Source organism: Montipora foliosa, chromosome 12, assembly GCF_036669935.1.
Source record: "Montipora foliosa isolate CH-2021 chromosome 12, ASM3666993v2, whole genome shotgun sequence".
Taxonomy (NCBI): Eukaryota; Metazoa; Cnidaria; class Anthozoa; order Scleractinia; family Acroporidae; genus Montipora; species Montipora foliosa.
The window spans coordinates 3375801-3393300 of NC_090880.1; the positions used below are offsets into that span (position 1 = coordinate 3375801).

At 39.7% G+C, this 17500-nt stretch overlaps 1 protein-coding gene and 1 long non-coding RNA gene across 2 annotated transcripts in view; both read left to right on the forward strand.

Annotated features, from left to right (window-relative positions):
- The first annotated feature begins 1696 nt into the window (after positions 1-1696).
- LOC137980063 (uncharacterized) lies at positions 1697-4454 on the forward strand. Its single transcript, XR_011118440.1, has 2 exons — positions 1697-2437; positions 4132-4454. It is a non-coding gene; the product is annotated as an uncharacterized lncRNA (long non-coding RNA).
- Positions 4455-12388: 7934 nt separating this feature from the next.
- Positions 12389-17500, forward strand: part of LOC137979753 (fibronectin-like) — a 19450-nt gene continuing 14338 nt past the window's right edge. Inside the window, exons 1-4 of the mRNA XM_068827096.1 lie at positions 12389-12553; positions 13309-13400; positions 14338-14412; positions 17176-17500. The exon at positions 17176-17500 is cut by the window's right edge and continues 122 nt beyond it. Of these exons, the coding sequence (XP_068683197.1) occupies positions 13316-13400; positions 14338-14412; positions 17176-17500 (485 nt within the window). The 5' untranslated portion in view covers positions 12389-12553; positions 13309-13315. The remainder of the gene's footprint in view (positions 12554-13308; positions 13401-14337; positions 14413-17175) is intronic.

Genomic DNA, 17500 nt, shown 5'->3' on the forward strand with positions numbered 1-17500 from the left:
GGATGTCATATAATATTAATGAAAACACGTTCCTTGTTGGCACACCAAAAGAAATTCAGTTCCCTTTTGGAGAGATACAAAGAATTCGAGTTGTTTGAAAACGAACCAACAGGTAAGGGAAAAAACGATTATTCACAACTACATGTTGTTCCCCTTATTCCACTGTGCTATGGTTTATATAATAAAATAGAATGATCTACAGTGTTTATACTCTACTTAAAAATGACTTCGTATGCAAGCACGTTATTCTGGATTTTGTTGACAATTTGGAGTAAGGCAGGTCGGCTGGACAGCTTCCCAAGAAAAACCATATTGTGATTTACATATACATATTATATAGTAGGTCTTTTTTTCAACCGATGAATCATAAGGGCACAGCCCGGGTAGATCTCCCTCGGGAGAAAAAGTGTTCTAACGGGATAATTCTAGTTGTACCTGATAGTTTGTGGATTGGCTCAGCGTAAAAATTAATTGGAACTGAGTCCAGGCCTTGGGACGGGGAACCAAACAACGGAGCGATAGGGAAAGTTTGATATACAGTCGCGCTTACCAAAACAAATAAATTCGTGGCTAGATTCGGAAGTACTTTGCCAGCAATTAATAGCAGAAGGCACCTGTCTCTTATGTTTATGCTTTTTCAATAACGCATGCCTAAGAATTAACGTACCTCGTGAATTCTTTAATTGCACTCACGTGATAAGACGCCCATGTAGGTGCTAAAAGCATAGCCAAATGTAGCTCAAATTTTGCATAATAATAGAGTCAAATTCCCAAAAGACTTTTTAGCTATTGCTCTTTCCACCAAAATGCCATCCATGATGTCAGGTGTAATCAAAGAATTGTCTTGAAGACTACTTCTAGCGCCTCAAAGTGCTTCTTTTTTTTTTTTCAAGATAAAAGGTTGACCAGTTTTTTTTTTCTGAGATTTTTGTTTTACAAAATGTCCCATTTCGCATTCTTTTGTCTCTAACAGTGTTTTAAAAAATAGTCTTGTTCACAGAGCTTCTATGCGTATGAATAATCATTTTTGCCTTTTCGTACCGATCAATTCAACGCCAAGAAGAATTTGTAAGAGAAACAGTTTGCATTTTGTAGGAGATTATGCAGCTTAAAAAACTTACCTTTCAGACTCAGACTGGTCGTTTACAAAACGAATCATGTCTGAGGTTTTTGTTGATTATAATAAATTTATATATGTCAAATTGGGTCGTACTCCGGCTTTATAAAGTTTTATTGTTTTCTAGATCTCGCTTAAGCCGTGAACACGCATACAACTTGAAGAAATGCGTTTTACCGATAAAAATGTTACAACCAACACACACTGTGCTACAAATTTTATAAACATTACTTTGAAGTTAATATCACTCTCTATATTTAATTTCGCGGCGGGCCTCGTCGGGTTATTGCCGGTCTTAGTCAAGGTATTTTTTTAACTTGTAAAGCAATAAATGCATAAGGCACCACTGCGATCGACAAATGCAGCATCCATGACCGACAGACGATTATTTTAAGTCGTTTCGCAATTTAACCTCCACTTAAAACTAAAAGCTTTGATCGGACTTCTATTTAATGCTATTCCACATGTAGGTGTCATTCTCGTGAATCTGACAATAGCATCAGCTGACTACAGATAATATTTAAAGAAGCAAGAAAAACAACATCTGCATTTTTACAAAATGAGATGTAAGTACACGATTTTGGTGACGATAGTTTACATAACAATAGATGAAAACTTTCCAATTTTCGACCGCTTTTTATAACTTTTGGCTGCTTTTTATCATTATTTAGCATTTCAATGCGGTCTTTGCCAGAAGGCTCTTGGCTAAAATGTTTCCGCCTTAAATTTACAAAGGTTTACACGCAAAAAATAGCCAATCAAGTTGCTTCGTTGTCAGCAGTAACCTTTGTGATGCAAATTTTTATAGTTTCGTCGGAGAAGAGCCACCAGTCTTTGAAATTGCGACCTCGGGTAACTGAATCACAAAACCGAACGAGTCGATTTTACTTCCCGCTCATTTCAAATCACATGTGCCAGCGGTGAGCTCTCGGTGAGAAAATCGAAATTAGACCCAATGTTCCGAAAAGGAAGATTTCACGTTGGGCAACACAGTTAAATAATGACAAAATATTCATCACTGAACATTTCCCGAAGGGTTCAACAAGCAGTTGGAAAAATATATTTCTGAATTTATCCCGCGTACGACACTGGAATTAGCTCGAAACGCATCGGCATCAACATAGAAAAGAAGATCTGTAACAGGCTGTTTTCGCAAATCTCATTTATACGTAAGCTTGGTGACAGAGGATCTCCGAGTTTTTTGTCGTCTCCTTGGTATGAAATTATCGCCAAGCTATCGGTTACAAGCCTCAAAGAAAGGAATCGTGTCTGTCGTGTGACGATTGCCGATACAAGCTTCAGAAGACGTTAGTTTAGGAGGTGAGAAATCACGTACTTCTTCTAGTTGTTCAAGTGAAAAAAACTTAATTTCTGCTCTCAAATTTTCGCTTTTCACATTGAAACTAGGTTGCAAAGAAAACGTCAAAAAAGTGTAATCAATTTTAATATAAAGTGCAAAAAATTATAATGAACAATAATAATATTAATAATAATAGTAATAATAATAATAGCATGCGACTTTTTGTTGGCATTGGGATCGGGCTATGTTTCGACATTGAAGCCAACTTCAAGAAAAAAAGGTGCCCTTGGTGTTAGGTTAAACGTTTTTTCAAAAAGGGAAGTGAAAACACCATTCTCTCCTTTTTTAAATTCAAAATGGTAGAATCTCCAACACAAGTCCAAACGGATCAGATTGATTTTAGGCAGCGTTTACGCGAACACGGTTTCACATCGACACGGTTTCATGACTTCAAAACCGCTTCAAAATCGATGCGGTTTGGAAATGCTTAAACGGAACTGTTTTCGCCAGAAAATAAAAGTCTTGATGGTATAAGCGAGCGCTGCACTACGTGCTAAATTCACTGTTTTTAATTGAACAATGCAAATTTCGCACCAAATTTATAGTAACCGTATTCAAATCGATACGGTTTCGCTGTTTACCCGACGGATGAAACCACATGGTTTTGAAAACGCTCCACTTTTGGCAGCGGGTTTCAAATCGACACGGTTTCAACAATACTCTCGATCGATGCCGTGTAAACGGAAGATGTAACCACATCAAAAACGATGCGGTTACAAATGTGTAAACGCTGCCTTAATAGTGAGGTCCATGCCGTCGACTTGTGGATGAGAATTTTCAAACAGAGGATATCATCATCCAAGCTGTTCTTTTTGTCAGTTTTCACAATACGTGCGGTTGGCTCTGTGTACATGACATGCAAATAAATATTTGGTCAAGATCAATTTTCAAAAACCCTTAACAGTTGTTCAGGTTGTTAGGAGAAAGTCAGATATTTAAGATAAACTGTCTGGCGAAGAAGAACGATTGCACCACGTGGCAATTTTGCTCCTGGCAATTGCACGCTTAGCAGTTTCCCACAGAGCGGAAACTGAACTTCCCTCTGTAAAAGAAATTAAATTGCAAATATTATCCACAAACACACAAGTTATATTTTCGTATGTACAGAGACCACTTCTATTTGTTTTGCTTTGAAAATCAAATGTAAGGAATTAAATTAGAAGTTCTTCCTTCTCCAAAGCGTTTTCATCGCTTCTTTAGACAAACTCGACGTCACTACAAATCCTATGGGTCTAAATGAGTCTAAATAAATTGTTCTGTTTCCTACTCGAAAAAGTGATATTGTTACTTTGCCTATCAAGGGAATGCAACCGTGTACAAAAGAGGTTTTCATATTTAATTGTGTTTAATCGTTGTAGTGGACAAGATAAAGGCTTTACTCTCTCTTTACCGCCTGCTTCGGAAGTCAACACGTGAAGCGTAATGACTGCGGACTAGCTATAATTTCACCACTAAGCCTCGAATTCGAAAATCAAACTCGTGAATTTTAGCTTGAGCTAAATCCTACAGGAGCAAACTTGTAAAGAAAAACCCGCTTGCGAACAGTATGATGTGAATAGTTTTGTGCAAACGAGGCTTGGTGGTGAATTTTGGGAAATTATGCATAAAGGCTTATTGCAGTCTAGAAGTCGCGGGCTTACCACCTCCTTCTTAGTTTCAGCCACTTACCATTGAATGCTGAAGGAACAATTCCCAGATGTCAGTCTCATCTCCGTCAAAACAGAGCCCGCGTCCACCGTCAAGTAAAAAGTCGGCACTAAAAGAAACTGTAGATCTCCTTAAAATACAAGCCAAAATGCAACGGATGAAAGTGTCGAGATCAGCAGAGGAGTTAATGAACTATTGCCTGGAAAATGCTCCGAACGATTGCCTTCTTCAAGGAGTTCCTGCGGGTAGAAACCCATTCAAGGAAGGCAAAAATTGCCCAGTTATGTAGAATAAGGCGCGTTAAGTCAAGTAAAACACCTTTTAGCTGTTTGGTTGTTTGTTTGCTTGTTTGTTTGTTATTTATTTGTTTGAGCAGGTTGAAGTTTTGGCAGCTATTCAGCTGATGTGGACCTGCTTTTCCCACCCACCCATATACTCAGAGAGGACAACCACAACACCGGGAACTTCATCCCCTACTCTTCTCGAATAATGTGTGGGTTCTTTAACGTCCCACAGGGAATTAATGAACATGGAAGAGATTTGTGAGACCGGGCTTACGGTTTATAATCTAACCATTTGCGGATGTAATTACGAAGGCAGCACTTTCTCCTCAGTTATTTTAAGACTCGGTGCTCAACCAACTGAGCCACCGGTGCGCGTTCTAGTTTTATAATCTTCTATTCATTGATTCCGGTTCTTCAACAGGACATCTCTTAGGAAATTACTTAATACTTTTTAGAGGTATTTCTCATGTCTTGTTTCTACACTGGATCCATCGAAGTAACCCATAGTAACTGGATTATTAAGAACAATTGAGGTCATGGTATCAGGAAACAACTTCGGTCTTCGGCCTCGAATTGGCAACTCTACTTGACGAGACACAAAATAAATAAGTGTAGCTATGATCCTCGCAGTTACGAACGCAATTTTAGCCACTGCGCAAAGAAGAGTGAGAAATTCAGGACTTCAACGGGGTTTGAACCCGTGACCTCGCCATGCCCGTTTGATGCTGTAACTAACTGAGCTATGAAGCCACTGAGGTTGGGAGCTGGTCATTTTGTGGGTTCCAATGTTCCCGTAATGAACTGATGAGTCAGTGAACGAAATGATACATGAAATGAGTCATATATTGAACTGCAGAGGTGAACTCAAGTGAAGCAATGATCCTCGCAGTTATGAATGCAACTACAGTTTAGCAATTGCGAAGAGAAGCCTGAAACACGCACTGGCATCTCGAGGTCACGGGTTCAAATCCTGTTGAAGTCCTGAATTTTTCAGGCTTCTCTACGCAATTGCGAAATTTGCCTTCATAACTGTGAGGATCATAGCTTCACTTGATTTCACATCCGCAGTTCAATATATGATTCTTTTCATATATCATTTCGTTCATTTACGCAAAGTAGACTATTGTTCACGCTATGAAAACACTGTCATATGGAACCAATAGTAATTTCCTTTAAACCAAGGTAAACTGACAAAGTAATATTTAACTTTGATGCCAATAATGCAAAGAATGCGCGGTAACTTAGAGGTATTCAATCATATGATAGCAGATTATTGATTTACTGTATCAGGCTGTATGTGGCAACACGAGAACGTGACCTAAGAAAACAAAATCCTCGTATTTGGCCCCAGGACGATGAAAATATATTGATGGCTTTTTTTTACTTCTGAGATGTGCTTCCTGGTTATTTCAAGGACGACCGACACCAATATCGGTCAGTTAGTGTGAAAAGGGACCGCGAGGTTATAGGACTGCACAGCAGAAACAAAATAGCCTGAGTGGCACATGCGCATTCTAAAAATAAATTTGAAATAATGATCATCGGTGGGCTCATTGATTTGCTTTCTTGCCTCACATTCTCTTGGTTGCACCGATTCTCAGAATTAACTGTATGTTCTCAACCAATAAGAAGACAGGCAGTGATTGAATGTTAAGGCCTGGCCAAACGCTCGCAACATTTCAACGCAACATCTTGCAACATTGTTGCATGATGTTGCAACATGTGTTGGACGGGCTGGCCAAACGCACGCAACATTTTCAACATTTTCAAATGTCGATGTTTATGCGCCCCAGTCCCCTGGCGCGCAACAAGTGAACCTAGCGCGCATGCCCTAATGCAACAATGTTGCGTGAACCTGGCCAATTGAGTACAACATCATGCAACATCCAAAATGTTGCACGAAAAATTTGATCGTTTTCAAATTTGATCCAACATCATCCAACAATATCGCAACAGAGTGGCCATCGTACGCAACATGTTGTGCTCAACAATGTTGCAAGATGTTGCGTTACACCATCGCCAGAAATTTCGAACCAAAATTTTCGTGATAATTATATGAGCATGTTTCTTTAATGGTCTAAGCCGCTGTCAGATCCGGCCGAGTACGGGCTCATGGTCACGATACACAAACATGACTGTATTTACACTCAAAAAGGAACCGCTGAACCAAAATACTGTCAATTATTCTGAAATGTGTTCAAAACGCAAAAAATTATCTCTCGAACGAGAGGTTTTGCTAAAAATTTGGGCGATTTTTCGCGGAGATATTGAAAAGCCAATATCAGGAAATTTCGCCGTGGAGTCCATACTGAAATTTTTGGTGTTTTTAAAGTTAAAAACCAAAAGAACTTTCAATCGGGAAGTGCAAAATGTAGCTGGACCTGAAAGTAAGCATCCTTAACTCTCAGAACCGATGCAAAGTGGTTGTACCCGACGAACTTGGACGCGAACTAGATCACTTTAATTGGGCGTGATCACATCATGCTCAAAGTCAACATTGCTAACCGGATGCTAGGAATTATTAAAAGAACCGGTGGTAGACGTCCCATATCAGATGTTTTTCTAAAATTATATATACACCTCGTGACACCCCACTTGGAGTATGCTTGTGAAGTCTGGTCTCCCCATCAAGCTTACCTGGTCGATATCATGGAAGAGGTCCAGAGGAGGGTGACCAAAGTCATTATGAAGCACAAGCCTTACGGGGAAAGGTTGAAAGATCTGAAGCTATTATCTCTTGTATCAAGGAGAAAGTACTTCGACCTAATTTTTCTCTTTAATTGTAGACAAGGTTTATGTGAAATAGACCTTTCCAACTATCTAGAGCCTGCTGGCAATGTATCCCATAAGCTTAGAAACACTGAACCTTGCTACAAAATGAAGTATGCTCCAACAAACGTACTAAAATTTTCATATTTTCACCGTATGGTTAAGCTTTGCAATAATTTACCATTAAATTTAAGGAAATCTGACTCTATAAATACTTTTAAGCATGACCTTAAATCGATCTTGTTCCATTCCGATCAATTTCTATAGCCATCTTTTTTTATGTTTGTATTTAGATTTTATGTTTTAGGTAACCTCTTTTAATTAGGGATCAGACTCCTGTTTAGAGGCTCCTAGTTTTTGTATTAATGTACTTGAACTGAAACTATTAAAGTAAAGATACGACATCAAAATCATTTCACCGTTTTCTATCTCAGTTTTTATCGACATACAACCTGAAACTTATGAGAACCGATCTTGTCGATCTCTTCTGGATCGTAACTTAAGTCAAACTTTATCAGTTCAATGGAGCCCTGCACGAACAGACTGATGGCGTTGCTACGGGATCCCCGCTTGATCTCTTACCAGACAGTTTTCTCAACCCGTTTATTGACGAAACACTATGCCTTGAAAGTCTGACCGTTTTCTGCGATGGAATGACATCACAATTCAAAATGATGTACAAAGGCGGATAAAACGATGAAACCTTAAAACAAAAAACGATAGGCAGTACAAAGGAACTGACATAAAGAAAATTACTTAAAACGACACCCAAAATTTTACTCACATTTTGGCGCCGAAACTCGGTAAAAGGAGAAACGCACTTGCGTCGTGTAAGCCTAAGAAGATTGCAGGTGTCCCAACAAAAACAAAAACAAAAAGAAATAAGGATACCAAAAGACATCAAAGTTGAGGCGCACTGGTTCAAGCTCAACAAATACAAGGCCTCGGCTGATTCCACTTGTCTCAACCTTGATTAATCCGGATATTGCAAATTCCTCATCATTCAGTAATTTATTGTCCTTCCGGGGTCTGTACTTCATTTTTGAACAGGTGCCATCTTCCGGAACGGAGAAAAATTTACGAACTTCACTGAAGAGGGGCTGGAAGGAGTCGGATTTTGTCTTTCAAAACGGGTGACGCTCGATTGAAGTGAATTGATAGGGATGTGATTCTCTGAACCAATCACAATTCTTTGTTACTAGCAACCAATCAGTTTGCTTTAGTTGTTTACGGCAAAGTACTATTTTCGAGTGTGTCAATTGAAGAAAGTAACCTCTGTCCACAGTGTTAGAAAGATCTTTTAGTAAAACAGGCTTCTTAACTGTATGTTTAACTCTTTATTATATAAAACAAATAGATCCTCGTGTGCCACTTTTTTTGTTCTTACCACATTTTGACGCCACAAAACCAGATTTATGAAAGACTCATTAGCCTATCGAGGGCCTATATTATGGAATTTGGTGAACTTCAATGAAAAAATAACCAATGTAAGCTTCAAGGAATTAAAGAAACGGCTAACTGCCAGGGATTATTTCAAAGATTTTATCTTTGACGGCACAGCAGTCTCTACGTCGAGACACAGAGTCAGTGACTATGTGTATTTTTAAAAAATTTAGTTAGTCTTATCGAACATTTTACATGTATATATTATCATGACGTAGTTAGCATACACCACCCCAAGCTTTAAACCCTATCGTGTGTAAATAAAGGTCTTATGTTATGTTATGTTATGTTATGTTATGTTATTTGTGATCTGTTACTGAACAGACGCACGGAAACATGCAATCTATTTGTTAAGTAGCTAATAGATTTCCACGTGACCTGTATGTTGCTGGATTGTGTAGAGTCAAGAGGACCCCATTACCCGGAGCTTCCATCGTCCATATTAACCGCCTGAGTGAACCCGGTCCCGAGGGGGGAGGGGGGGCGTTCGTGAGGTTCGTAGGGGTTTTCACGATAGCGAATCATAAGAGACCTATGGTCAGTCATTGATTACGTCACATGCAGCACACGCGAAACACGAAGTCATTTCAAAAGATAACAACTCTAAAAATAGAAAGACACGGGACTGGGTTACCCCTCATAAGATACATGATCCTACTAGTCTTCCTCCATTTTCAAACACTCAAAGAACATGCACAGGACGTTCCCTGAAAACCAACTTAGGCGTAAGAGAAGAGCAAAAGCAAATTTGGCCAAACTGAAAGTTAAGTGCGCGAGATGTCGTTCTCCAAACATCAGAAACCAACTCTAAAACGAGCAATCAGACTCAATCATTCGTATCTTAAACTTTATTCTCGCACTCTTACTTGCACCTTGGACATAGATACCTTGATAATAGAGATATGGCCAGTTCAAAACGTTGCGGGCGGGCTTCTAGCATTCGCTCTAATCGTTTGTATACAAACGAACGCGTTCGTTGCTTGCCAGCATAGGCAAGCTTCGTATTTTGGTCCCTGAAATCGATCTTGAATTTATCTGTGTTTCTGATTCTAGCTGTTTCGTTGTTTATTAGCAGGTCTCAAGCCCTACTTCATAGAACGTCTGTTCTCGGTTGTAGCCCCTCGGTCGTCCATTAAGTGCGATGCAACACAGTCAGTGTTGCCGTATATTCATAAAATAAATGGGCATGAAATGTAGACAAACATATATTTAAAAGAAATGAGTCTGAACTTATTACTTAGCTGAACAGTTTAGACATCTAACTGACAATGAAAATTGTCAACGATAGTTGCTTGAATCGTATAGCTAAGTCATTGCAAGTATTTAAGAAGATCTTCCCAGCACTAACTTAAAGATCTTTTTAAATTCAAAAGGAACAATCCTTGATAGAGTGCTGAGGAATGAAGTTTGCGCTTCTTTGGAGCATATCTTACACCATCGGCAAAAGACTCAAGCTATTGCAGAGATAAAGCCACCTAAGAGTCTTCACCATTTGCAATGCTTCCTAGGTTTGGTAAACTACCTTTATCGCTTCTGTCCCACCTTAGCGGAACTAACTGCGCCATTAAGAGAGCTCTGCCAGAAGGATACCTTCTTCGTCTGGGACAGGAAGCAGCATGCAGCGTTTGAGGATGTCAAGGACGAAATTACAAGAGTGCCAGTGTTAAAGTACTTTGATCGATCTGTCCAAGGCTAGCATCATTCAATGAGATGCATCCATCAAAGGTTTAGGTGCAGTTATCCTTCAAGATGGTAAACCTGGAGTCTACGCGTCAAGAAGCCTCAGTGAAACAGATAAGCGTTACTGCATTATAAAGAGAGAAATTACTGAGTGTTATTTTTGCGCTAGGAAGGTTTCATCACTATGGATACACAGTGATTGTACAAACAGATCACAAGCCTTTAATCAGCATGTGGAGAAAATCTATTGCGTCTAGTTCACGTTTGCAAAGGCTGTTACTGACGTCGAGTACCTGAAGGAAAAGAACAATATTTATAGACTGTCGCCGCGGCCAACGGACAAGAATGAGGAAGAAGATTTTATTCCAGTTTACATGCTCACAGATGAAATTCCCGCCGATTCTGCGACGGTTGCAGAACTTGACGTGCAACCGGAAGTGCAACCCCGCAGAGGACACCACGCCCGGCTAAGCTCGGCTTACTAATGGCATTCGCGGCATAGTGGTGGCCAGAGTCAAGAAAAGATTGTCATTCATTATTAGCGGACTACTGGACGTACAGAGAGGAAATCAGTGCAGAAAACGGTCTACTCTTCAAATTACAGCAACGACGCAGCTCAGGTCGAGCCGAAAGCATACTATGGCGCCTCTGGAAGCCGCTGTATACGATCCATGTATTTTCTCGGAGCATAGCGTACAGCCAACCAGTGGATCAGCTGTTTTTTGCTGAGGGAGGAAAACCGAAGAACCCGGTGAAAAACCCTCGAAACAGAAAAGAGAAACAACACAAACTCAACCCACTTCTGGCATCAGGGGCCCGTTTCTCCAAAGTCCCGAAAACATTTCGGGCCCGAAAAGCCATCTGTGAAATTGCCAACCGCTTGTTTTGGAAAGCCGATCTTTTAACATGTTTTCAAAGTAACCAAAAGAAAAATAACTTTGAAGTTTGACGAATTAAATGCCCTCCGTTCTTTAGTTACAAAGGGAATTGTGACACCCGAAAATTGCCCGTAAAGTTTCGGGACTTTCGAGAAACGGCCACCTGATCCGGGAATCGAACCAGATCTGTAATGCACAATACTCATGATGAGGTCGTCCGCGAGCAGGTAGCCGAAGAGAAGAACAGAGCTGGCTTACAGTGCAACAAAACTGCTAAGCTAAACGGACCTACCACTGTTGTAACAACACCAGAGAGTTTTCGTTCAATTTGAGCCCAGTTCTAAACAGTGGATATCGGCAACTGTTATCCTATGCTGTTGAGACTACAGCTGGTACTAGCCTGGTTAGAAATCGCCGCTTTATTGCTCGAGCTGAAGAGCCAAATCAAGCGACCCCTAGTAACCTAATGGGCAAGATCATCGTAGCTGTTCCCCCCCCCCCCCCCGACTTCAAGCAAAAAACAAAAATAAGAAGTAAAGCGTCTGTCATTTTACGATTGATCCACGTTTATTTTTTTTGATATCTCCTCGACAATGCTGAAAGCAGCATTTCTGAGCTTCAAGATTTCAAAAATTTTGGGCGGAGAATTTCCCCAGAACTCCCTGAAAGGTTAGCGTCTCCGGCGCTTGTTGTTAGCCCCCCCCCCCCCCCCCCCCCAATACAAAATACGCTCAGCTGTCCCTGGGTCAATAAACCGAAAAGACTTATGGAGACCATTTAATTTCTTTTTTGCGCTTCATCCGCAGCTAATTTCAATGAGGGGCAGATGTCATATTATTGCTCATTGTAATCAACTTCGTCCATGTTTGCTGTTTTACTGCCTTTTGTCACCAACACGTTAGTTCTTTTAGTTGGTTAAATGTAATATATTTGTTTTATCACAGGCTAGACCACCGGAATATTTAATGTTATTGCACAAATACTAGTAGTGGTAGTTTTCTCCCACCAGGTTTTTTTCTAAATTCTTGTAAGTTCGATTACTTAGTTGTGTGTGTATTTTCTTTTGTGCAATGTTCATTTTTCATTTTCCAATTGTAGTTAACGATCCTTTCATCTTACGTAGTAGTCAACAGTATTAACAATTGAAATGACCACCAGGTGATTTTATTTTTCGGTAAAATTTAAACGGGTACTAGTTTTCCCCAAACAACTGGCTTTAAGCTTGTTTCTTTGTCTTACGCACCCTCGGCAGACACTCAATTATTTGTTTTCCAAGCCTTGAGGTCGCTATATAGCACTTTTGATATTGTCTAATTCTGCAGGAATTAATCTGTCGTTTAGTTATATATTTCCATAATTGCAGCGCTTCACTTTGGTAAGTGATCCATGTTAGCAATTAATTGTTGTGATTACTTTTAAAATACGATGAATGATCTTATCAGGTTTACGCTACGCAAGTTATTTGTCTTGTCAAATTATGAGCATATTGTTATAAAATTATACAAAACCAAAACGTGTTTTATGCTCGGCTAAGAAGTGCGAACGATCCTACGTGTTGATCTTCCCGACTTGACAACTCGCTCTGTTAAAGGGAGAAAGAAAATCGAAAAATTGGGAAACACCGTCTACATTACAGAAGTTTGAATGTTCCGTTACGTTACAAAAGGTCGAATGCCAAATGTTATTCTTCAAGTAACTGAAAATCAAAGCAAGTCCATTCTTATAACCTTGTTTGCTTAGCCACTGAGTTCGGTACCCTTAATTTTTTTGCGGTGACTTTAACTTCTCATCATACGCGGATAAATGAATCCCCATTTTTTTTGGGTCAGAAATTATACCGCGGAATGTTCAACCTGTTTTTTGAGACTGCAGGGTTAGGGAGCTCACCATCCAGCCTTGTTGCCTGAGATTGATTCTCAAATTCTAGGCCATGTGTTGGCCCTCCGCACTTGTATGAGAGATTTCTCTACGGGTAGTGCGGTCTCAGCCCCTGTCATCAAGAAACCAACATTTGATTTGTTGTGTTCTACTTGACGTTGATTTGCAGTCTCCATAATTTGATAAGCAGTTGATCTCGGCTATATACCCTTGGTTAGCAAGACCACCTTTAGCTTAAACACCCTTCTTTAGGTAAGCTATGAAAGTATCAGTCATCCCCTTTTGGATCAAGACGTTTCTGGTGCTCTTTCACTCCTGTTTAGTTGCTCGAGCAAGAACAAAAGGTACGGCGGGTTAAACCATGGTTCCAACTTGTGCGATAAACATAAGCAGCAGTAACATATCCAGACGCATTAGAACCTTTTGGCGGAAAAGAAGGTGCTACGTGATGTCCAGTTGGTGTTCCGAACTCGTCATCCCATAATTATTTTTTGTTTTGTTTGCAAAAAAAATGTCCGGTGATCACGTGAATAAAGATATTTTATTGCGTTCGCAAATGTTGCCTACTCTTGTGTGCATCGTACAAGAGGAATCAGATTTAATTTAATGACCGACTTTAGCCCTCATTTGTTGATCATAGACAACAAATAAAACACGCTATTTCCGAGTTTAAGTCTGCGTCCTCTTCAAAGTGAGTCTAAGGCCGAAATTTTTCTTGTAAAAATTAGTTTTTATTCGTATGTAGAGTAGAACTAATTACCATCATAAAGACTTTGCACTTAGGGCCTGTTTGTATGAGGCGAGCCAGCCCGGTTTGACGGGCTGGCCCGCTTTCCTGAGATCTCGGCTAATGCCTATTTTCTTTGGTAAAATCTCGGTTCGTTCATATGAGAAGGTTGACCGGGTGACCGCGTGAAATTGTTGTGCGCATGCGTGATGTGTTGGCCACACCGGGTTGGTGTTAGCGTGTGTCACCTTGCTTTTATTGTTGTTTACGGGTGAGTCGCCTTGTGCACGTGGAGGCGGTGGTTACGAATCTTGCCCTGAGGTCCGAAGATATCGATGTTCAAGACCCGTCCTGTCCACTAGTTAAATTTGCTCGTGCTAATCTCTGGTGCAACTATGGATACACTTGTTAATAGCCAACTGGTTTGCCTCCGGCCAGTTGGGATTCTCGAACGTTGTTGTTCTGTTCTGTTGTTTTAGTCACTTTTTCAAGGAGATTTGTTTGAGAACGTGGTTCATTACTCACATAAAATCTCATATATATTAACATTTTAGTGCACAACAAGGGAAATCACTCCGTGTATAAGCACGTAGACCAACGCCAGGGAAACCATAAGATGGGAAAAGTGGGTGAGTATACAAAATATTGAAAATAACTTAAACCATGAATTTCGTATAGATAATCACGTGATTTCGAGTGCAATGTTTAATGAATTTTTGCAAAGACGAACAAAATGACAACCAAACAAATTTTAACTAACGGTGAAACAGAATTTTCCCGGAAAGGATATCTCAGTCCTTTCTTGATCAGATAGCACGAGGTCTGAAGACAAATACACAGTGAGTTAGTATTAGTTATAGTATGGTTATGTAAACTACGCCCGTGACAACACCAGATACTAATGGCATAGCGATCACAAGAATGAAAGAAATGAATATTTGAAGAGCGGGTTTTAATTTAAACGAAAGAAATGAGTGATACTGTGTCGGAAATCGAGAAAAGTTGCGCAATGGGGTCTTTCCTGTCACTCCCCTACTAAGTATTGTCTTTGTACGTAGAGTCTTTCGCGCATATCTTTAAGAGGTTTCAAGGAGGAATAGAAATCCGTAGATTTTACCCGGTGGATACAGTACAAGCAATGGCGGCGCAGCCGATGTAACGCGAAGTGTGTTTTATTGGATCTTTAAACAAAATATATTCATATGGAGTTCAAGAATAGAAAGTCAATTCGATAAACAACACAAGCGGCGAAAAATGAATATCTGGAATCTTAAAAGGCCCATTTTCACCCTAGACGAAATGCGATTGTTTATTAATGTTTTGAATCTTGAATGGCGTATTTCGATTGGCCAACTATTTTTGTGGAGCCAGTTTGTGCTGTTGAAAACAAGAAACATCGATCGCCGTTAGCCTGGTCGTCGTGTGGTTTACCGGATGATTTTAACAAGTGAAACCGCTAAAAATACCTTTTATCTTTATGGAGTCGACTGATTTAGACATTGGAGAATCACCAAAGCGGAATTTTTACGGTTCGGCTATTCAGCAAAAGGAATAGAACAATTCTGAAACGAACGAGCTGGGTGACATTATTTCAGTCCTGAAATGCATGGCTTACTTTATTTAAACTTACTTTTACTTTGTCAGTTTCGATTTGTTAGGATACCTGAGCCGCAGAAGTAAAATGCTCTTGTAAAGAGTGGCAGAGGTTGCAGACTTTTTAATTTGTGGAGCGGCGAGAAAACTTCGCCTTCGCAATTTGTCATATTGTTCGATGCCATATTCGAATTCAAATTGAAATATTTTAAACAAATATAGACATAACATACTACGATCAAATTATGAAACGATAAATAGAGAACGCATTCAAATAAGGACCTAAAAGATTTATCGACTGATAGCTTTTGATGAAGAAGATTCTGAAAGGCTTCATGGGATTTTCGAGTTTTTGCCGGGCGCACGTTGCGTCTAAGGTGAAAATGGGAATTTAAAAGTGACGAATAATGGACTTCGACAACAGTAGACCTTTTTGCAGATACGGCGGCCATTTTGATTTCTATTGTTTCGAAAGAAATTATGGGATGGCTCAGGGGGCAAATTAAAATGAATTTTCCCCCTGGGCATCCCGTAATAGCTATTTGAAACAATAGAGATCAAAACGGCCGCATTATCTGCAAAAAGGTCTAGTGCATCTTTTGCCGTCGGATATCAAAGTCTTTTATCTTTTATGTGGTGTTACGTACAACACTGAAACCAAATGGCAAATTCTCCGGTAACTTTTTCTGGTTGGATATGGATTTGGCAATCTCAGAGAAGGAATCGAACACCTTGAGTGGATCTGTTTACGAAAGTTGGACCTCTGACTGTTGTCTGGCTACTTATATTTATTTGTACTCAACTCTGCACAGTCCTTAGGTAAAAACAATTGGAAATTTGACTAATTTTTGTTAGTCAAGAATTATTTGAAAGAAAGCGGGTTGTCCATTTTTTGCTTCAAGGAAAGGGTTCTTCAGTAAAGGGTTTAATCCTGAACACTGGTGAGAATTTATTTAGGGTGCGTTCGATTGACTATATTCCGGAATAGGAATACATGGAATAGAAGATAGAAATTCTTCGTTTTTACAAAGATTCATATTAAAATTGTCAAACACCTGCTAAAATGCTATTTTAAACAAATCTTTATTATCCAGCTTGTTGCTTCAAAAGGCCAGATATCGCGTTTTAAATCATCACGCAATGTATTCTTATTCCGGAATAGGGTCAATCGAATGCATCCTTAGTTGCGTGTGGTGTTTGACACGGAATGCACGCACACATTGAAATAAGAAGGTTTTTGCTTCCCTCTAATAGCAAATATGTTGTTTGTTTCAATAGCATTTTTGGCTGGAAAGGTCTTTGTGAGCTTTTTCTGTCTTTGTGTATTGATCGTGTTCGAATGTTCGAACTTAACTAAATTGCATATGTGCGTTTCAAGGTTTCAAGGTTTCAAGGTTTTATTTGCCATGATTACATATAATGTATCCGATTTAATAAACCAAATACAAAAAATTGTAAAAAAGGCGAGGAAGCCCATAAAGAAACTATAAGAGCTTATGGAGCTATGGGCTTCCTCAAGCGTTTGATATTTGATATGCGAGTTGCTTTCATAAAGATGACGCGAATTTTTAGCCATTTTGTATTTCAAGTGTTCTTTCTTGGAAATGATTAATAGGCAGTCATAGTTTTGAAGTCAGAAAATATAAGTTTAGTCATTCTAGTGTAAAATCCAGTTTTCACGCCTTAAATACCACCCAAATCAGTGCCCTCTGTTTTTTGTGCAACACGTGCCACAGGCAACCCAGTTTACGTTCAGGGAGCGGCTAGTTATTATCTCTTCTTTCTTTCTTTCTTCTCAGTGTACACAATCTCGGGAAATTCTAACTTCGCCCCCTGCGTTTTCCCATTCATTTATGAGGGGAAGACGTACACAAGATGCACATACAAGGATTGTGTACACAACTTACCATGGTGCGCGACAACAAGAAATTACGACAACGATGGGAAGTGGGGGCACTGCCAAACAAATTATGACGTCACAGATTGTATGGATGAGTATGAAAGTTGCGGGGACTGGGCTCAAGGAGGAGATTGTGCGGCCAACGCTGATTTCATGCACTCTAACTGCCCGCGAAGTTGTGGTTGGTGCACTCATGGTGGTAATGGTCAAGGAAGGCAATGTAG